Source organism: Betta splendens, chromosome 2 (assembly GCF_900634795.4).
Source record: "Betta splendens chromosome 2, fBetSpl5.4, whole genome shotgun sequence".
In the NCBI taxonomy this organism is placed as follows: domain Eukaryota; kingdom Metazoa; phylum Chordata; class Actinopteri; order Anabantiformes; family Osphronemidae; genus Betta; species Betta splendens.
The window spans coordinates 21,141,583-21,162,545 of NC_040882.2; the positions used below are offsets into that span (position 1 = coordinate 21,141,583).

Here is a 20,963-nt window from a genome sequence, read left to right on the forward strand (position 1 = left end):
AGAGAGGCATGAAAATGAAACAGAAAACACATCTTAATGGGAGAAACGGGAAAACAAACCTAATTAGATTAAAGAGAGCGTGCAGTGGAATGAATGTGGTCGTATGAGATGCACAGCAGAAGCCCGGCTAATAACGAGCCACCGCCAGACGACAAACAACATCTGGAGCTGGCACAGCACCAACAAACTCCGCAAGAAAAGAAACTAATATTGGGGAATGAGCACTAGGAGGCAAAGTAGTGTGTTGAACTTGATTTGATCAGAAATATGATAAGCTGACAAGAAAGAGGACAAGTTTGGTTCCAAGACCAATTTTGGATATGTATTATATGATCTAGTGTTTCTCTTCCTAATCCATATGATTACTCACATCACATGAGGCTGCTGGTCCCCGTGATTCAGTCCAGACAGCACAGCCAACTATTTTAGGTCAAATGATTTCAGATGAGATTTGAGGGCTTAAAATATCTAATGGAGCGGGTCCGCCATGTTCCACGAGCAGCTGAGCGCCTAACGTCCTGGGTTTAAGTCTGGCTGCGTCTCACACCCCACACCCCCCCTCGTGTCCCCACTCCAGATGATCGATCAGCACCCATGCTGGGCCTGTGGTGAGGTGTGCTTGGCACATGTGTGCACCTGCTACAGAGCACGTGTGAGCTTTTATTCCCAGGTGTGCATTTCACCTGCATGTTCTGTCTGTGCCTGCAGGAGTTTCCTCGGGGGGAACAGCAGTTTCTTCTTACAATGTGAAAAAACATTAGGTTAATGGCTTAAATTGCCCTTAGATCTGCAAGATGATGAATGGATGGATGGATGGATGGATGGATGGATGGATGGATGGATGGATGGATGGATGGATGGATGGATGGATGGATGGATGGATGGAAGGGCTGTTATTAACATTAATGAATTATGAGCCCAGAGAGTCAAAGACGGGACATATTGGCGTTTTCGCTCTAGTGTTATGTAAAAACCGGGCTCTGTCGCCCCCTGGTGGTCGTGGGCAGAATGACGTCTCCGCACCTGTAGAGAGGAAAAAACAAAAGCGTATGCAGCAATCCAGAAATAGCTCAGCAAAACGCGCACCGTGCGTCAAAGTCCAGTTCCGGTTTTATGACGCGTCTAACAGCGATCACAGTGTTAGAGGAATGTGATATTTCTGATTAGTGCGCCTCAAAACCAACGACTCGACTTGAATATTAATACCTTCAACTGCATTTCATGCTTTCATGGTGTTTGGACAAAGATTACAGGGTTTAATAATGTGTTGTAGCACCAGATTATGCTGAATTATTTATAGTAAACTGCATTTATACCGTTGAAAATCATGTAAATACTCGTTTTATTTATGTCACCGTGTTGTTATACTTTATGTTATTACTTTGTGACAGTTGTGAGACTTAAAATACGCAGTGTTTCTTCGTGTGGAAACGCCTTTACAATGTCTCTAATGCCAATACAATGTTATTAATACACTTAAGAGTTTTGTGTGTCAATCAGGGAGGGGAGGGCACACACGCGAACGCACACACGCGCACACACACACGCGCGCGCGCGCAGTGTCTCTGCTGTGACTGTGTATCACTTCAGATGCTCAGACAGAATTAAAAATGCGCTCCTCCGCCTTGTCACCGGCGCTGTGCGCATATTCTTGACGAGCCCGTGTTCCCACAGCATGGTGCTCGGACTCACAGGCTCAGCTCTGTCTTCATTCGCCACCGTTAAACTCTCCCGGACGCCCAATTAGACGGCGCAGCGCCACGCAGCACCTGTTCCCACCTTCACAGACGAGGTAAGTTGTTCTTGAATAGACGGAGACAAGTGACTGCGCTCGCTTGCCTTAAAGCAGAGACTCTAACGAAGTGATGCGGCGGGAGGTCCTGGGCAGTGGGCGCGCGCAGGTTGGCCGCGCGGATACAGGATCCGTCTTAACATTTCTCCTCCCTTTGAAGGTGTCTTTGTTTTCTCAAGTTCAAAGCGCGTCGGCGTTTGTTGTTTAGCGTAGTTTCCGGTCAGCAGGGGACGTCTCGGTAAACAATGCAGCTCAGTGATTCATGCATATGTGTCCCGTCGGCGTTCGAGCGCTGCCAATTAGTCAATTAGCGCATAATAAATCTGTGGCGATGACGCACGGGGAGCGGGCTGCGCAGCGGCGACGCTCGTCTATTATTTGACTTTAGACAGAAGTTTCCGTTCGTGCTTTTCGGCGGCGTTTGTAGGTGCATAAAGAATAATGACTGCGGCTCTGCTCTCAGACGCTCTGTTCGCGTGGACCGACGGACCCAGAAGTTCCTGGAGTTCACGTCCGCTCTCCCGCAGCTGCCGCTGCAGCCTCATCGAGTTCAGCCCCCGTGAGAGATCACTGAAATCACTCCAAATGTGCTTTTCCAGCGCCGTTTGCCCACCTGTGCTTTGGCTCGGAGCTCGAGCCGCGTTCAATTAGCCACTCAGACTTTTATTTTCCAAGCGTCCTGATCTCCCGTCTCCGCTGCCAGGGCAAAGTGAATGTAATCTCACACCATTGGACTGTTGCATAACTTTAAAACTGAAGTGCCATCCTGCCCGCATGCGTAGGAGTGTATGTGATGTTCCCACTTCCTTGCTGTTGTTTTGCTCGTTAATTCTGAGAGGCGCATTACTGTAAGTGGTGTTTGGTGACTTTACGTCGCTGCTGATTTGGACTCGGTTCCGTCCAGATGCGGCCGCAGGGCTGGATGCCTGTGACCACGCGGCCCGTCTACATTAAGCCTGCGGCTGCTGAGCGCGGAGTGACACGTTAATTCCAAAGGTGGCGTGACCGAGTGTGTGTATATTTGTGCGCGTGTAGGTCGGCCGCGCTCTGCCCCGCGCGGCGCGTGGGAGGTGTGCGATCGCAGAGTGCGGCCGTGACGCTCGGCGCTGCTGGACTGGGTTCGGCGCTTCTGCCGAGCAGTCTGTCCTCGGAGCGCAGACAGACGCCGTACAGTAACCTGAGTCATGCGCGTGGCAGGCTTCCCCCATCTCCGCTCAGGAGTGACGTCATCGCCGTCACGCAGCACAATATAGGGCCGGTATGTGCGAGTCGTCCCCGAAGCTGGTGCTCGTGCACCATGTTGGGAAAGCTGGCAGCCGCGGCGGTGGCTGGCACGCGACTAAAGTCATTACTGTGAAGTGTTCTGTCGCGTCGCTGGCACCGCTGAGATGCGCTTCACTTCATGCGGGAAATAAAGATTTTCTCACAGATTAGTCTCAGTATTGAGACTCAATCAGGGATTTTAAAACCACCCAAAGTTGCTAAGCTTCACTTAGTGCACGAGGACCACGGCGGAGCCAGATCTTGTCGGGGCTCAGCTTAGTCTTTTCCTAATAAATAAAGTCTAACATCAAAGACTGAGGCTGTTAGAATGTGTCAGCTGGACACATCATGGATCATGGATCATCATAGGGAGCTCTGATGGGACGTCCTCCCTCCCTCCCTCCCTCCCCCGGCTGCTCCACAGCATTAATGCAGGCCTCCGTCCTCTTGTGGTCACTCTAACACAATCTGAACACGGAGGCTGGAAGCGAGTCCTCTTTGTCACTGTCAGAGATGAGGCGGGAGCCTTGGAGCGGCTGCAACATGAAATCGAGTTAGGACAAATGAGCCGAAGCCCTCCACATGCTGTACACAGCGCTTCTTTAGGCTGCTGGGATCTTATGGGGATGTAAATCCATAACTCCAGCCTTATTAAATCAAACCCAGTCCAGATGTGCTGCTCAGAAAGGTGCGCAGAGCTCAGCCTAAAAGTCTCCAACCGACCTTAAATGGCTGCATGTTCTCTAGGGGATAATTCACTCCCACTCAGTGAAACCCCTGACATTACCTAACAGTCCTTTACAGGAATAACGCTGGGATGAAGTGCTCTGCAGGCCTGTCATTAGTCACGCCGTGAATCACGCAGTCGTCCACCGGTCCAAACACAAAAGAAATGGGTTTGAGTGCAAATGCAACTGCAGTATCAGGAGTCTGAAACGTTGCAGGGACGCTGGCGGGTGTTTATGTTGCTTGATTGCACTTTGTGTAAGAACAGCCAGCGTCGTCTGACAGCGTGGAGAGGTTGTTCTTTTCATTTACAACGGGAACGAGTGGCTGGAGTTGAACTATTCTGGTAGATTTAGCATTTGTCGTTCTCCTCCTCCTCATTATTATGAAATTAATTTGATTTGGAAACGCGTGCTGCACTCAATGACCTGTTCAGATGGACGGTTTTGGCAAAGCCAGCAGCCTCGGTGAGGAACAGAGCCAAGGATTTATAAAAACACTCACTAAACACTAATTAACGCTGACGTAATGGCAGCTCTTTCTCTCCTGTTGTGTTTTAATGGGCAGAGGTGTGTGGGTGGGCGGGCACAGACAGGTGGCTGGAACCGGATAAAGTGGCTGTGGGGACATCTAGTGGACAGTCGAGGAACAACAGCGAGGAAACCCGCATTAGAGGCTGAAGCAATAAAGTGATTGTTTTTTGTGTTGTGGTCGAATGTCAAGTAAAGATTAAACCCAACGCTGACGTGCAGCGTGAATGAGATCGGGCGCCGGCTCAGACACGTACCTGAAGCAACCAGCACCGGGAGCAGAGCGACCTCTTCCATCATCACGTGATGGACTGAACCCGAAACCTCTGATCGCAGCGCGAGAGGCCGATTTCCCCTTAATTCCCTCTGGGCGACACACGTGACGGTCGCCCTCTGTTACAGACACGCCGCTAGTCTGACATCCACTTGTGATAATGGCCCGTCTGAATCACGGCACCAGTCGATATGCTTCTAAATTAATGAATATTCACAGTTATGCTCACAGCCCTTCTTCTCTCCTACAGCCCAAGTGTTGCCTGTGACTCACGCCAGCGCCTTTGTCCAACTCCGTCACACGCGGCGCTCGCTTCCCCGTCAGCGGCCTCGGGCGCCATCCCCACGGCGCTTTTCCAGCAGGCTCTCAGACGGACGCCTGTCATCAGTCAGCGGGCCCCGTGCCCACCGGTGCCCCCTGTGGATGCTTATGGCCCACTGCAATTATGCCGCTCCATTAGTCATCCCACGCGCGCCGCGATGGGGCCGGCTAAACTTAGCCGCTGTCATGGTCAACCAGAGGCTCTAAACGGCCGACGCCGAGAGATGAAGAACCCGGTCGGACCCGGCCGTGTCCTTAACCGTCACCTTCCGCCGCTCGTTAGCGGCTCGCTTTGCTTTTCCTCGTTAGTGGAGCTACTGGAGACCTGCTCCAGCTGCTGCAGCTGCAGCGGCGTCCGCTCCTCCGTCGCTTCCACAGAGATGTTTGTTCCCTCTGACAGTCTGATTTCAGACGCTCCATGTTAGATGCCAGTTATTATAATCATTTGCTAGACATCTTGTCCGCCTGGCCTGTGCGGCACGTCTGCCGGTTGCCTAGCGATGCCCCATCAGAGGATGCGCATCTCTGCAGTTACTGAGCTTTAGAAGTTGTTTAGCTGATCAGGTCCATAGCTGATCTGGTGGCGGATTCTCAGTGATCCTGTGGAGTTTGATGAGAGGGCTCATGCATGAAGATGGAGAAAGCATGATGGTGCTTTGACGAGTGAGTAAACGTGTGAGGGGTTAAATTCGATGGGCCCCGTCGTGTGATAGTGGCCCCACGTGTGGGGCTGGTAGCCCAGTGCATGCTGGGACACATTCGTATCTGCAGAGGGCTCTTCGCGCTTCCGTTGACTATGTTAACAGGTCATCGGAAGCCACGACCTCATCAGCAAAGATGCAACGATTCCTCATCAGCCTGTCCTCACGCTAAGCGTGAGCAGACAGAGAACTGTGGCATAACAAGCGTCCAAGCCTAATGACTTGTTGCTATGACAACACCTCCAAAAACAAAAATCCTAAACAACCAGACTCAAGTTACAGCGATCAGCATTCTATTGTGGGTGACGGGGCCTTCTGTGTGGTTCTGAGTAAAGCTGCCCGTGGTTCTGTTTCATGGATTTAGCAAATAATGCTTTATTGTGCTTTCAACAAATTCCCATTTCACGTCTTGGACCACGTGGATCCAGTTCCTGCCAGTGCTCATACGTCCAGCCTGTCGTTGGGTCCCGGTCATTTAGGTGCACGTTGTCTTGCATATCTGCTGTACTTCCAGTTCTTACAGTGGGATTTCCTGCCAAAGTTTGCAGAAAGCTGCAGCCTCCAGCGCTGACAGCGAGTTTGGACACTTTATTTTGGGACTGGACGTGTAGAAGTTTCAGTGCGTTCCTGTCTGTCCTGATGACGAGCCTCGCTTCGATTCAATATTGAACATTACAAGCTGCAGCGTTTCTAAATAATCGCACACAGAAACACCACAATGTCCAATGAATCGCGTTAGAAAACAAGGAGAGGATCACGTCTCCTGCCTGTGTGCGCGTCACAGTCTCCAGATGGAAGGAGCATATGCAGGATGTGACATTGAACCCAGTGCACAGCATCGCTGTCTGTTTTCACTTCCACCACCGTTACAGGTTTACTGGCTGCAGGTTACGCCGGTGCAGGGAATGTATCGTGAGAGTTGTGAACACTCTGTGTTGCACCTTCGATGATGAGGCAGAGGCTGGAAACGGTCTGTAGCTGCAGCAGCTCGGTGTCGAGGGGGTGGAAATGTTGTCAGGGATTCAGTTTCCTCCTCGTCCTCCCTCTGCTGCCGTCTCAGGAGTCTCTCCAACCTCTCTCCACTTATTGTTTTTCCTTTTTTTATTCTACTACAGTAACAAGCAAAACGTTAGATTGACTGATGCAGCAATAAACATCAAATATCTGTATTGTCTTCGAAGAGGCAGAAACAGTTTCCTTGATCTCCCAGAATGCAATGCAGCTGGATGTTGTGTGGAGGTGGTCTTCATTGGAAAGCGCTTCCATCCTCATCCATTATTTAACCCCCGTCCATCCACTCATCATCTTATATGGACCGACACCAAAGCATGTCTGTGGAGGCCTGACGGAGCCACACGCTGCTTCACGGAGGACTTCTCAGAGTCCAGGTGGGAGCCGCCGATCCCTTGGTGGCGCTCCTGAGCTTCTGTGCAGCCCGACGGCTGCTCCGCTGCTTCGGAGGCGGGCCGATCTGGACACGGTGACGTTGTCCATCTGCATCAGGCCGAGCTCCGCGCTCGGCAGCTGCTCGCTCTGACCGGCGCTGTCGTCCTACACTGTTCCCAAAGGTTTCACGTTGTCTCCCTTTGTTCGTCTGATTAATTCCTCTTGTGATTCATGTCACCCCCCGAACAGCAGATACGTGAGCGACAGGTGGCGCCGAGCGGGAGGAGGACCTCAACCATGCTACATATACAGTGGCACCTGTTGTGTTTTCTCACATCTGCAGACGCTCTGTTTGACTCACGTCCCTCTGTCTGGTGCTGCAGCTGCGTTCGCTGCTGAGGTGGAGAGCGCTCAGGTTCCCCTCACTCAATGTTTGCGCCGGAAAATCAGATTTTCTCTCCCAGAGTTCCCCCCCACACACACACACAAACACACACTCCACACCCCTTCAGTGGATTCTTGCTCCGAATCGTCTAAACTGTCTCTTCATCTTTCACTCGTTACAGTAAGTGCTCGTCGGCGCAGCTTCAGACCTTCTCTCTTCTTCTGCAGCCCTCAGGTGCCAAAGCACCTTGTTAGATTCAGCACATGCTCCTCTGCCTATTACGTCTCCAGTCTGGTGGCTGGAAGTGCAGCGCTGCAGGCAGCCGAAGCTGTGCTTCCCTCACCCAGCTTCACTCTCACTCCTCAACTCAGCTTTTTCTCCTGTTATCAGCGTTTCATCCTTCATCTTTCTTCTCTCGTTCCCTCTCTGTGTCTCTCCTTCTCTGAGGGAATTACATAAGTCTGGCTGTGTGGGCAGCGTTGCATTTTATGTAAGGCGGACCTGGAAATGGCTAGTGAAACACTGGGGTCTTGAGCTCTGTTATTTTTCCTCTCTCTCTTCTCGCCTTATACCCTCTGTGTGTGTGTGTGTGTGTGTGTGTGTGTGTGTGTGTGTGTGTGTGTGTGTGTGTGTGTGTGTGTGTGTGTGTGTGTGTGTGTGTGTGTGGGTCATTGGACTGGGGATCTGCGTGGTGGTTGGCTCTAGATCTACAGTAGAGTAACTCTGCAAGCCCACTCACACACACACACACACACACACACACACACACACACACACACACACACACAAACCGCATGCACTTGGCTCGTAACAAGCACCCTTCCACCTAAAAGACGGTGCTTGTTGACCTGAAGCGCTCGCGTGATGTGTACGTGCCTTAGAGTGTGTAACAGGCCACTTTCTGCCTTGCTCATCCTGAGATGAGCCACACCCTCCTTAATTCCTGATGGTGCAGACTGCGTGTTCTCACACAGCACATGTGCCGCTTACAAAAATAACAGCAGCAGATTTATCACTTCGAATTCACAGTAAGCCTGAAACAATGGCTCTTCAGTCTCACACAATGGCAAGCAAAACTCGGGCTCCTCATTTTCAGCCAGCGAGCACACGGGTTCATTTAGATGACAAATCAATATGACTTTGTCAGCAGTAGCTCCTGTAGGATGAATGAGCTACAGGACCCACAGCTCCACTTTAAACCGGCCGTGGAGCTACACTATATAGAGGAACAGGAAGTAGCATAGTGAGTCTAATATTATAAAGCTGTAATATTATGTCATTAGAAAAAAATAGGTTTAGATGTTTATTACAGAAGAACAAACCTGGACAAGAAACATCAGTGATCACATAAAACGTGTGTTTAAACAGTATGTTTCACTGAGCTTGAAAAAGATGACAAAGTAATTAACATTTTGCAGTTATCATCACGAACCTCTGAGCGTTACACAACACTGACACTCTGATATTTCCAATGCCAGTCGTCAGCACTGATAATAGGCTTAACAGGGCAGACTGGCATATTCATAAGTGGGCTTTTTTCCGGTCGGTGGTGGTAGGTGGCAGAGGGTGATGACAAATGCGAAGAATTCACATGCACACGTTATTGAATTAAAAGCAATATTTATAATTTACTGTGAAAACAAAGTGAATCGTGTGTGGGATTCAGCTCAGCACAGCTCCCATCACATTAACTTCACTTTACTGCTCTGATGTGAGGGAGAAAATAATAAAATAATACAGATTATTAATGGTATTGTTTTCCTTTGGAAACAGTGAAGTTATGTTAAAAAAAAGCTGCCTAGAAATAAATCACCTCTGCACTTGAAGATGGTGTGTGTGTGTGTGTGTGTGTGTGTGTGTGTGTGTGTGTGTGTGTGTGTGTGTGTGTGTGTGTGTGTGTGTGTGTGCGTGTGCGTGTGTGTGTGCAGACTCGCATCTTATCAGAGAAAGGGTGTTTCACTGAGTGGGAATGCCTGGTAGGCTGGTAGGATGTGTAGGCCCATGTTGCCATGGCAACCATCTGCTGCTACTCTCGCAAGCGTTCGCCGGCAGCCCACACAGTGTGACATCCAGCAGCAAGCCAATCTGAGCGAGCGAGCGAGTGATGGGAGAGAGAGAGAGAGAGAGAGAGAGAGAGAGAGAGAGAGAGAGAGAGAGAGAGAGCGAGAGAGAGAGAGAGGAGATGTGTGACTGAATGTCAAGATTAAACGGTCCAACCTGACGGGTGTTGTTCTGAGAACATATAAAGGTGTGTGTACATACGCAGCAAGTGTGACACCAGACACAGAAACTCGCTGGGCTCTGTTTGTCGTAGCAGAAGCAGAAGGAGGAGAGGTGTGCAGCGTTCAGAGCAACACGCTGAAACACACATTAACACTTTGGCAGATTATAGAATCAACAGACGGACGACGCTGCTTTACAATGATTAGAAACTTTGAAATGAAGTTTGTAAGAGGTTGAAAAGCACAAATGTTGCCTGTAGGTGTTAAACCCCACATTTCGGGTTAGATACAGAATATTTAATTATTAATGATCTTTTATTCTGTAAATATTAATAAATTCTAGTTGGTGTTGCTTTGCTTGTTGTAGTAACTTCTCTAAGAAATGCTGTTTAAACTAAACTGGTTTCGAGTTAAACTCAGACGTTCCTTCTTGAGTCAGTGAATAATCACATTGAATCATCCCCAAACCACGGTTACTGGTACAGAAGCAGCACAGCAGCGCTGAAGAGGTGAGAGCCGGCGGCGCTGTGGTGCCGAGGTCACACGTGCACCTTCATCTTCACACGCCTACATTTGTGAAGAGCAAAGGTCTCACTCACTGTAAGGGGCCCGGTCTCACCAAAGGTGAAGAAGAGTCTGGCATCAGCAGGGCCGCGCGCGGTCCGAACCCGGCCTGATGCCAGCCTCCCTGTGTGTGCTGCAGATGCAGGCGGTGGGCGGCGCCCAGCACGGCTCGCAGCGCGCCTTCAGCGTCCTGGACCGGCTGCTGCTCACGCATCCCGTGTGGCTGCAGCTGTCGCTCAACCAGGACTCCGCTCTGTACATCCTGCTCAGAGAGCCTGTCGGGGTGAGCGCCCACAACACCTGATCAGGTCCAAACACAAGAAGAAAAGACACTAAACCTTTACTGTATTCAACGTAATGCATCTTGTTTTTCTATTACAGAGTTGCTCATATTCAACAGGTACAACTGTATTAATTAAATGCTAATTCCGTTCCACATGTGCCATGAAGAGATGGATACTATTCACACATTTGTGCATGTGTTACAGTGCCGCAGGGACTTAGCTTTAGCTCCATAGCTCATGAATTACCCAACGTGTAGCATCGTGTACAGCAGTGGTTTAATTCTCCAACACGTTTGACTTTACGTCCTCTCCTTGTTTAAAGCCACGCTAATCGCCTCCACACGCGCGAGCGGAACTTTGTTTTCATTTCTTAATAATCCTACATACAGGGCTCATCTGTTCAATGCATCTGCTCTACTAATGGTGATGTCCACACGCGGCGAGGAGAAGCTTCGCTGCCTCATTAGCGCGCCCTGTGTTTCAGACCTTCCTGGTGCGTAAATGCAGCTCCAGCCAGAGGAAGGTGCTGTGTCTGAGAGTGACGGCGGACAGAAGTGCCTCCTCCGTTAAGGAGTGCTTCATCTGCGAGGAGGACTCCAGTGAGTACGAGCCCAGCTGGGCCGTCCATCTGCAGCCGCACAAGTGTCCTCGGCTCAGCGTGGAAGAGCCGATCATTCCCTCGCTGGGTGAAGGGATGTGGGCCTGTTGCCTTAAAGACCCCCTCAGAGCCATCAAACGCATGCACAGGAGGAGACTTAGGCTGTACAGTGTTCACAGAACCAGAATGTCTGCTTGCCAGGATCAGCGTGTTTCATGGTGGATTCAAGTTTTAAAGATTTTCTTTGGCGCTTCACAACCAGAGACGTCTATTATAATGACACTTATAGACAGGACATGATCAGAAACACCTGAGTTCTTCCAGGAATTGCAACAATGATGAATGAGTTGATCCTCAACCAGACAATAAAAACATTCAGCTGCACGTTGATTTAGTTTCATACATATTGGACTAGTTTCTTTGTCAACGTGGACTCTGATTCTGAATCATCTCACTATTCTAACATTTCGCCCAGTAAATGTGTAATGTGTTCATAAGCATCCAGGGGCTTGTAGCGGTGTAGCTTTGGCCGGTGTTGGGCCACGTACTGACATTTTCTTTGGATCTGTCCATTTTCTGTTTGCAGACGTCAACTTAATTCAGTAGCGCTTGTGAAGTTCTAGAATCGCTTCAAAAGTCTTATTTCTGTTGCTGAAATACACTGAGTACTCGGCTCGTGACATTTAAATTAGTCTCCTTTGTGTGTTCTGCAACCAGCATTTGCCTTGGAGAGCTCAGCACTCACCTTCCCTGACTTGTGTCGACTGGTGGCCTTCTACTGTATCAGCAGGTGATGTACTATATCAACCCAGAGGTCCGGAAGTGCTGGTGTGAAAGCGTCGGGGCAGAACCGTCCACTCTCAGCCTGTTTTGAGCTCCAGCCTCTGCTTCGTGTCTTCTCTGCAGGGATGTGTTGCCGTTCCCGCTGGAGCTGCCGGACGCCATCGCCAGCGCCACCACGCACAGGCAGCTGGAGGCCATTTCACACATGGGACAAGGTGCGCTCACGGCCGTCAGCCGCTGATGCAGGAGCAATTGAACCTCAAGGAATTCAAACACGATTCGAGGACACGCGAAGGCAAAAGTAACACGTTGCATATGTGAGACGGTAAACTAATAATATAATAGCTGCACAGAGAGCGAGGTGCGACTTCATGACGGCTGAAGGCAACACAAGTTAAGGCAGCAAGTGTGACTCTGACTTACCCAGACGTGTTCTCACTATGCTTCTGCAAAAACCGTGTGATCTCATTAGCAACGTTTGATTCCTTGTTTTAGCTGGGTCCAATGCTTCCAGAGCTTCTCCCTTTAGCTCCTGCTCACAGGAAGTAGACAATATATAGCACTCAACCACATCTGACACGTATCTAAGCAGAACTTTAAAAGCCCTAATGACGGTGGTTCCTTTTTTCGCCTGCATCCTCCACCAGACTTCTGGAGCTCTCCCAGCGCTTCAGACATCCAAAACGGACCAGTGGATTTGGCTGCGTCCACCAGCAGCAGTCAGGCCAAGAGAGCGGTGAGCGAGGACCGGTGCACGCGAGGCAGACAAGGCAAACTGTGCTTCATCAACCCGCTCTTCCTGCAGCTGGAGGTCAGCAAGGTCAGTAGCAAGGTAAAGGGAAGCGCAGCAGCAAAGGTCCGTCAGCTTCCGTCTGGGTTTGACCTGCAGCACACAGAGCGCCTGTGCTTTTCCACAGCAGCCGCAACTCACCAACCACAGTGCCTCCAACAAACGGCACCGCTTCAAGCGCAGCATGCGGCTCCGGCTCTCCGAGTCCTCCATGAACCTGTCCCTGGAGGGGGTGGGCTCCTTCTCGCCGCCCCCGTCGCTGGAGCAGCCCGGGGGGTCGGAGCGGCTGCAGAAGGACGGCACCAACCCCCAGAGGCGGGTTCACGCCGGGGCCGGGGTCCTGCGGAGGACCCCCGCCGTGTCGCCGGGCTCCGCAGAGGAAGAGGACATGATGTCCGTCTACGTGCCCCAAGTAATGCCTGTCCACCACAGAGTCCCTTAGCTCCCACCAGAAAGGCGGCCGTGCTGCAACGTAATGTAATGTGTGGCTTCCTTCCTGTTTAAGGCATCTGCCAAAGCAGAGGAGGCTCCCAGGGCCCAGCATTCAGCAGCACAGGGCTCCGGCACCGAGGTGGCGGCTCTGGCTCTGGACCGCCGCCCGGCGCCGTCCCTGGCCGAGCTCGACAGCAGCAGCTCCTTCAGCAGCATGGACGAGGACGAGGGCTCCGACTCGGACCCGGAGAGCAGCGCCCAAACCAAAGTGCACGCGCACCAGCGGCCGCCCCTGGTGCGCTCCCGCGGCCGCGGCGGACTGCACCGCATGAGCGAGGCCTTCGTGTGCTTCTTCGCCCCCGACAAGCGGCTGACGCGGCTGGTGGAGGAGCTGTCCAGAGACAGGCGCTCCATCTTTGGAGGCATTGTTCAGGACTTCCTGCTGGAGCAGAGGGAGGTGCTCAAATCGCTGAGCTCGGCGCCTTCGTCGTCAGCCTCCTCCTCGTCGCGCGTGACCTCCGTGCAGCTGCTGCAGGGTCTGCGGCTCTTCCTGTCCCAGGCAAAGTGCTGCCTGCTGGACAGCGGGGAGCTGGAGCCTCCCATCGAGACCCTGGTGCCAGAGAACGAGAAAGGTAAATGTGTGGGTGCATCATCTGCTCATCCACGTTAAACACGTGAACTCAAATACAGGGTGGAGGCACAAAGTACGAAAAGCATCACTGCACTGCATAAACATTAAAGAAATCTGGTGTGAGAAGAACATCTAAAACAGCTGATAACAGTCGTGTGAAACACATATACAGCTAATGGTATCAGAGACCGGTAGTTTAATAGAAAAGTTATGTAGCAAGAGTTGAAAAATAGATTCCTAAATTGTCTCAACTGAAAACCATCTATTGTACTTTGAAAAATGATGAGGGAAAGCGTCCCTTTGTTTCAGGCAGTAAGTTACTGTAGTATCGTCCCCATTTTCTGATGCAAAGTGACAGTTTGCCTTCATTTGTTAGACAGTCGAAGCTGATTGTGCCAGTTCCTGCTTCACAAACAATATTCACACCTGTGAGGTGCGACTTCCACTGCTCCTCCGCTGACCACCGAGTTTCACAACACAGAGAAATGCGGATCAAGCTTTTTTTACTGCTTCACATTAAAAAGGTTCTTTCTGTCTGTTTTCTGTTCGGGCATTATGAGCTTTCTCTTTTAGTGTGTCCATTATTTAACGTGGACGGTTTTGGATGAACTGATGAGAGTTCGGTGGTTCATATTAATGGAAGCCACTTATGACTGTAGATTAGGATTACAGGTTACACATTACAATATTATAGGATTATAGAGCCAAAACTTGTATACATTTATTTTACAAAGCATGAAATAATATAGTCACGGAAAAAAGTGGTAGCAGAGTAAAGACACAGAAATATTTCATAATAGTAACTGTCAGTAACTGACACTCAACTGTTTTGTTCTTGTTGCACATTTGAACTTGTTTGGATTTTTCACCAGCAGCCCCAGTGTGAACACTCCTCCCAGATACATGCATACATTAGGAGACGGCGAGTGCAGCAGGGGACGGGAGGAGGCAGATAAAAAACTGTACTATTAGAGAAGGCTGATTCAATAGACACAGTGCCAGAGGACACAGGTCTATGGAAACAGACAGCCTTTTCTGATAAATGGTGGGCTGCCAAGGCTCCAGTGAAAGGCACTGTCAACACAAAGTAGTTTGCGTGGGGGGCAGAGCCTCATTCACTGGAGCTCATATTGTCTCATCTTGTATTTAGAAGACAGCGTTAGGGAAGCCCTGCCCGGCCGGCGCCCGCACGCACGCACGTCCGTCTGTCCGTCCGTCCGGCGGCTCAAAGCGCGCCCCTCGCCGTCGTAGAGGCACCGCGGGGGGCCAGCGTGGAAGGTAGTAGTCAGGTGTTTTGACAGCGCCCGCTGCGTGGGTTCGTCTCTCCCGGACTCCAGCGGTGATGGATGGCTGCCTGGCAGAGCGCAGCCTTCAGGGGAGAGCGGTCGGCCGCTGCCTTGCTTCCTTCCTGCCTTCCCGCCTGAGCTCTGATTCTGATTTATCTCGCATTGCGTCGGTGGGAGGCATTTGCATTTTTTTTTTCTCCCCCTCGTTTATCATAAAAAGATATCACAGTCCCACGCTCACTTGAAGAGCAGCACGATTCAAGCGAGGTAGGAGGGAGGGATAGAAATAGGCAGGTTGCTTTGAAAATGTAATCGGTTACAGATCTTATGAGTAATCGCGGGGAGAGTCAACTTTTTTTAGCACTAGCGAGTAACTAACGAGACTGTGGACACATCAAATGTAATCAGTTACTCTCCAGGGCTGTAGGAGAGAGAGAGAGAGAGAGATGCTGAGATGGAGCAGAGAGGAACGGGAGGATGGAGGGTGTGAGAGATTAATCAGACGGGGGAATGATGGAGGGAGGTGGAGGCGGTGGGGGGAGCTGGGGGATCATACAGCAGAGAAACATGAGGGAGGGAGAGCAGGATAGTGATGATGAGTGGAAAACAGTGAGCACTGGAGAACTGTTCAGGGCGCCCACTGACTGCAGGAGCATCACTGAGTGTCAGCGCTTCCACGTGAGAGCAGGCGGCCACGTGTCTCTGTGGGTTCACCAGCCCTGTGTCGTGTGAGCTCATGACTTCCGTCAACCCCTCCCTCTGTCCCCAGACCTGGCGCTGGAGCGGGCCATGTTCTCCTGCGTGCTCCGGCCGCTCAGGTCCCACCTGGACCGGGCCCTGGCGGCGCTGCACGCTCAGGACGGCTCCAGCCAGCGCCTGAGCCAGAACATGCTGCGCGTGAGGGGCGACGCCGCCATGGAGCGGCTCGGCGTGCGCACCGGCGTCCCCGACGCCCGCCAGGTGGAGCGGGTGAAGCAGAAGCTGGTGCTGATGCAGAGGACGCACTCGCCCATCGACAAGGTGCTGCTGCTGCTCCAGGTGTGCAAGTGTGTGCACAAAGCCATGGGATCCCTGCACGGTGAGGCCACGGCCGCTGCTCAGCGGCACCGCGCTTAAAACGTTAGCGCAGCCACTGTCTGAGTGTAAACGTGCTTATGTGCGAGGTCCAATTCATTAGTAGCTTCACTAGCTTTGCCAGTATGATCCACAGTATGAAACATCCACCGACTGACCGCTTCCCGTCCCGTTCTCTCCTTCGCAGGACAGGAAGTGAGCTGGGACGACTTCCTGCCGTCGCTGTCCTACGTGATCGTGGAGTGCAACAGGCCTCACATCCTGACAGAGGTGGAGTACATGATGGAGCTTCTGGAGCCCTCCTGGCTCGGAGGCGAAGGTACGGCCGAAGCCTCGTACAGTGGCTCTGTGTTTGGTCTCCTCCAGGTCCTGATGGAGACGTTGCTCTGTGTGGCTGTGAAGCGCCACAGTATGTCGGCCAGCTGGCCGCTAACTTTGTCTGTCTGCTGATGGCTGCTGAGCAGGTGGTGCACAGTGTCAGGGCTTTTTTTTCTCTTTCTTGAGAGGAAAATGACTGTTGCTGCTGGAAATGTGTGTTATGAGAGGAGTGAGTGTGAACCGAACTCACCATGAAAACAGAACAAGCTGAAAGGCGCTCCGATGCTCCTTTTGCATTGACAGGTGAGCTCCTTCTCATTGTTGTCTCGCTGCTTTGCCAGGTGGCTACTACCTGACCAGCGCGTTCGCCAGCCTGTGTCTGATCCAGAGTCTGGACCGGGGGCAGCCCGTCTCCGGCTGCCTGACGCCCGAGGCCCAGGAGGCGCTGAAGGAGTGGAGCTGCAGACGGAGCCGAGAAGCCCAGCGACAGCGGGAGAACCAGCAGAACCAGGTGGGCGCCGGCCTGCAGATGTTGTGATGGTAGTAGAACGGCCCGGCAACACGGGCAGCGCCGTGTGTGGGTTTGTGTTATGGTCCGCTCCATAGCTGTCACACATAGACGCCCGTGTGAAGTGTAGGAACTCCTGCTTATTATGCAGCGAAATAATTCTGTGCTGCGCCATGAGAGCGGCGTACGGCGCCGGACTGGTCTTCCATGCGATGCTAAAAGGTCTGAGTGTCCCTGAACTCGCCATAAGTCTGCAGGTTACCGCTCACCTGATGCACTACGAGCCTAGACAGCAGTTTATACGAGCAGTTTATGTCATTTAAGTCACCCCTGGTGGCTTATTGTTCAACATTGCATTAGTTCAACACTGGTGTCTGGGAGTGTTGTGTGCTGATACATGTTGGGGAGCTTTTACTTCAGAGGCTGGAGTTGGACTTTATTCTACATCTCATTTGGTGTATTTTCAGCAGTGATTTTGGTAATAGGCATCAAATAATTAATTTTAAGGTGACTGACCCAAGTAGTACCAAGTACTTTTTCTAATTAGCAAGTACACAGCCCTGTAATCTTACGAAACGGTGAAAGGTTTCCCAACGTGATGCTTTCATAGGTCTGAACTCGTTTCAAATGCTCAATATCAAACCAACGGGTGTTTGACTTCGCCTCCATTTATTAACAGAGGCTAAAAATCATGATGATTCAAACTTCATCCTCACAAAACACAGAAACGGTAACATTAGCATGTTGATAATCCACCTAAAGAGGTCAGACGCTCTATTAATTACGCTGATGGCGACTCAGGCTGAGCGTCCTACATCTGCGACAGTGGCCGGTTTGTTGGAACCGGTGACGCTCAGGTGCTTCACGCCCGCTGTCAAGTGTCACCGCTGCTGCGCGGAACCTGAGAGGTGACGTTTGGGACTTTTAAAGCAAAAGGTGATGGCGATCGATCAGGCCGGAGGTCGCACCTGGAGGCCTCTGCTCCGCATGCAAACGGGCTGGGAATTCATTTGAGGGGATTAGTTTTTGGACACGACTGCAGGTAATCCCCTGATCCGGGGCCGCCGGCTTACGTGCACGCGCTCCCGCCGTTCACCTACACGCTCGTTCAATCATCGCCCCCCGGGGCCCAGGTTGGCCAACGCTCCAGCAGATGCCATGGAAGAGAGGCATTGTCATCCACAGCGTTTTTGTCTCGTCACGTGGTGCCTCTCCTGGCTTCAAATAGCCCATCTAACTCACCCGGCAGCCAGATTTTCCACTGACACAGGCGGGGATCAGTGAGCCAAGTGCTATGAAGAAGTGGGCGGTCAGATAACATGAAATTTATTGAGCTGCATCTAACCATCGAAGCAGGCAAACACAATATGCACACGGACAGCGAGGAGCTCAGTGACTCTGTAAGTTGTGAGGACGACAGACCTGTTGGCTCTTATTTGCCGTTGGCTTTGCTGTTTTCTTTTAAGTGTATTTGACCACTTGTGTGTCTGCGTGTCAGGTGTGTGTGTGTGTGTTTGGCAAAGAAGGGGGTTCTCGCTGCTTTCTTACGGACGGATGCTTGGTAAAAGGATTATGTTCAGCATGTTTTCCTGATGTGTGTTTAAAGAGGTGCGGGCGTCTGTAGGTGGTTGAATCTGACATTATATAATAGCTCAGGTGCAGCGCTTGGAGAACGCCGCTCACCGGGGCGCGCTCATTAGATTGTTCGCTTCTTCTGGAAACGTCAGAAAGTTTGTGCGCGGCGCCGAGGGACGAGCGCAGCGGGACGCCAGCGCTGTGGACTGCGTGCGACGAGCCGGGACGCGGACGCGGACGCGCGCCGCTGGACTAATGCCGGCAGTTTGTCAATGGAGCTGTGACGCGCCGCCGAGAAAAGAGCAATTTCATAAAGAGGCTTTTGGTGTGAAGCTTTTGGACCTGCTGCGCGCGTGTGTGTGTGTGTGTGTGTGTGGGAAGCAGGAGCTTTGTTTTAGAGGCAGTTTCTTCTACAAACACTATTTTTGCTCGTTTATTCTGCTGGATTATCAGCCTGCGTGCTGCACAGCTCTCTCTCCTCCTCCGGCTCTTTTCTCTCTCTCTCCTCCCCCTCTCAGCCCTCACTCCATAAGCCTCTTGACCTTTGCTGCGCATGAATACTGTATATATTCACTCCTTTCTCCTCCTCCCCCCCCCCCTGTGCAGAGGTGCGTTCGGATACTGTTCCAGGACGGGGAGCGGAGCGCCGTGCGGACGTTGCAGTGGAGAGCGGGGGAGAGCAGCCAGGCCCTGGCGCAGCTGTGCGCCTCCACCTTCGGAGTGTCCGACCCGCAGCAATACACCCTGTACTGGCGCAGCGGCGGTGAGATGAGGGCGCTGCCGCCCCAGGCCCAGCCACAGGACCTGGCCGGCCACAGCGAGGGGGGGCCCTCGCTCTCCTACCTGAGGACCGACCATGACTTCAGCAAGATGCGGCGGCTCACCAGAGGTGGCGCCGTGGACCTGAGCGAGTCGGTGTGCGAGGAGTGAGTGGGTGGGAGGGATGGAGGAAGAGGAGGGGGAGGAGGAGGAGGAGAAGATGGATGCTCGCTCTGGCTTTCTCTCTCTCTCTCTCGCTCGCTCGCTCTCGCTCGCTCTCTTCCTCCCCGGCGCTGTGTTGTGTCTCGTCGCGGGTCAGGACTTGTTGTGAAAAACTACAGCCCTTTTCCAGACTAGGAGCAGACCTTAAACGGTAAACTCTCCCCCAAATGGACCAACATGCAGAGCAGAGCAGGACCGACATAGGGACCGCCAGTCGTACTATGTACCACTCAGTGTGGCTGCTAGTGTAAAGGAGTGTGCTATTTGTGACATGGAAAAAAATGTGTAATAAATGGATTTTGTTGTTCTATGAAACATGAACCCAGAGCTGTACTATGAAAGGATGACATCATTAGAGCAAGTGGAGGCTCAAATCCAAAGACAAATTCTGTGAGGCGGCTGTTGCCTGGAAACAAAACCACTTCCTGTACGCGCACCACGTGAGCGACTGTCCACGGCGGTGATGTAACCCTTCAGCCGCACAGCTCTGGGGTGACGCTGAGAGACACTTGGATGTTTTACTTCGCTTTTATGAGTAGGTCTGCAGATGTTTGGCTGAGCCCCGAAGTTTATAACACACAGAGTGAGTTGTGTTACAGCCGAGACCAAACCTCAATACCAAAGCTACAGGAGCCCATAACAGGGGGCCATTTTGTGATACAGGTGTTTAGAATGAGACAAATCGCAGCTACAAGATTAGAAGGAGCTTTAAATCGGCCGCTTTTAGAATCACCCACCGAGACGATTTTATTTGTGTTCCTCAGAGGAAAAGAGCAGACTCTCCTCCTCGCTGGCGTTTTCTATTAAGTGTTTTGGCAGGTGGAGTAATGGGCGAGTGGGAGGGAAGTGATAGAAAAGCACCAGCTCTCTGTTTTTAATCCATGTGAGAAGAACGGCGTCACGCGGAGACAACCTGCAGCAGTTTTACTGAATGACTTCACGAATGTATTCAAACCTTTTTCCATGTCGGTGCGCTGAATCCTTCCGCACGTTCACATCCACTGCTTTTCAGTTCTACTGTTTCTCTTGGCCGCGCTGCACAATGACTCTGCGTTACTACCTGGACTAAGAGGACAGTCCCACCAACGAACCAGGGCCGCTCGGTGGCTGGCTGAATGTAAAAACCAAAAGGCACCGGTCTCCGGTGGCTCCTGCTGCAAGTCATCGCCATCAGCTGACTGTTGGATCAGTGTCATTATCGATTTATCATGCTGTGTATTAAAAACTAACTTTAAATTGTTCAATTTGTTGGGTAGATGTCAAGCCTAAGTATGGAGTTTCCACATGCCTGGAGTTTTTAACCGGCCGACGAGGTTCCTCTGGAGAACTATGACGTGCTATGAACATAATTGCATGCTTTTTCATTTGACGTGAAGGTTCTGCGAATGTGGTGTGTGTGCGTGAAGCATGTGTTCATTGTGAGAGCTCACTATTTCTTTTCAGTGTAAGAACACATTACGGTACTTTGTCAGGTAACTCAATATCGCAATAAAAGATTGCAGTATCCGTCCACTATGTTGTTACATGCAGTTTGTGTTT

General features: G+C 51.5%; 1 protein-coding gene across 3 annotated transcripts; it reads left to right on the forward strand.

Annotated features, from left to right (window-relative positions):
- Nucleotides 1-1,543: 1,543 nt before the first annotated feature.
- Nucleotides 1,544-20,936, forward strand: rin1b (Ras and Rab interactor 1b). Of its 3 annotated transcripts, none has more exons than XM_029128485.3 (12): nucleotides 1,544-1,792; nucleotides 10,304-10,447; nucleotides 10,933-11,047; nucleotides 11,764-11,836; nucleotides 11,953-12,044; nucleotides 12,477-12,661; nucleotides 12,747-13,031; nucleotides 13,125-13,683; nucleotides 15,738-16,046; nucleotides 16,230-16,361; nucleotides 16,702-16,871; nucleotides 19,050-20,936. In XM_029128485.3, exons 2-12 carry the CDS (start codon nucleotides 10,304-10,306, stop codon nucleotides 19,371-19,373), a joined length of 2,388 nt encoding a protein of 795 aa, XP_028984318.1. In that variant the 5' UTR covers nucleotides 1,544-1,792; the 3' UTR covers nucleotides 19,374-20,936. The 3 variants fall into 3 exon arrangements, with proteins under 3 accessions (XP_028984318.1, XP_028984336.1, XP_028984327.1); XM_029128503.3 differs by having other exon boundaries at nucleotides 12,477-12,649; nucleotides 12,750-13,031; XM_029128494.3 differs by having other exon boundaries at nucleotides 1,545-1,792; nucleotides 12,477-12,649.
- Nucleotides 20,937-20,963: the final 27 nt, after the last annotated feature.

What these genes read in the sequence shown, in the direction of transcription:
- rin1b (XM_029128485.3), top strand. Translation starts at nt 10,304, where the DNA reads ATGCAGGCGGTGGGCGGCGCCCAGCACGGCTCGCAGCGCGCCTTCAGC. An exon ending in TGCTCAGAGAGCCTGTCGGG is followed by an intron (nt 10,448 to 10,932) that starts GTGAGCGCCCAC and finishes CCTGTGTTTCAG; the next exon opens with ACCTTCCTGGTGCGTAAATG. An exon ending in GGGAGAACCAGCAGAACCAG is followed by an intron (nt 16,872 to 19,049) that starts GTGGGCGCCGGC and finishes CCCCCTGTGCAG; the next exon opens with AGGTGCGTTCGGATACTGTT.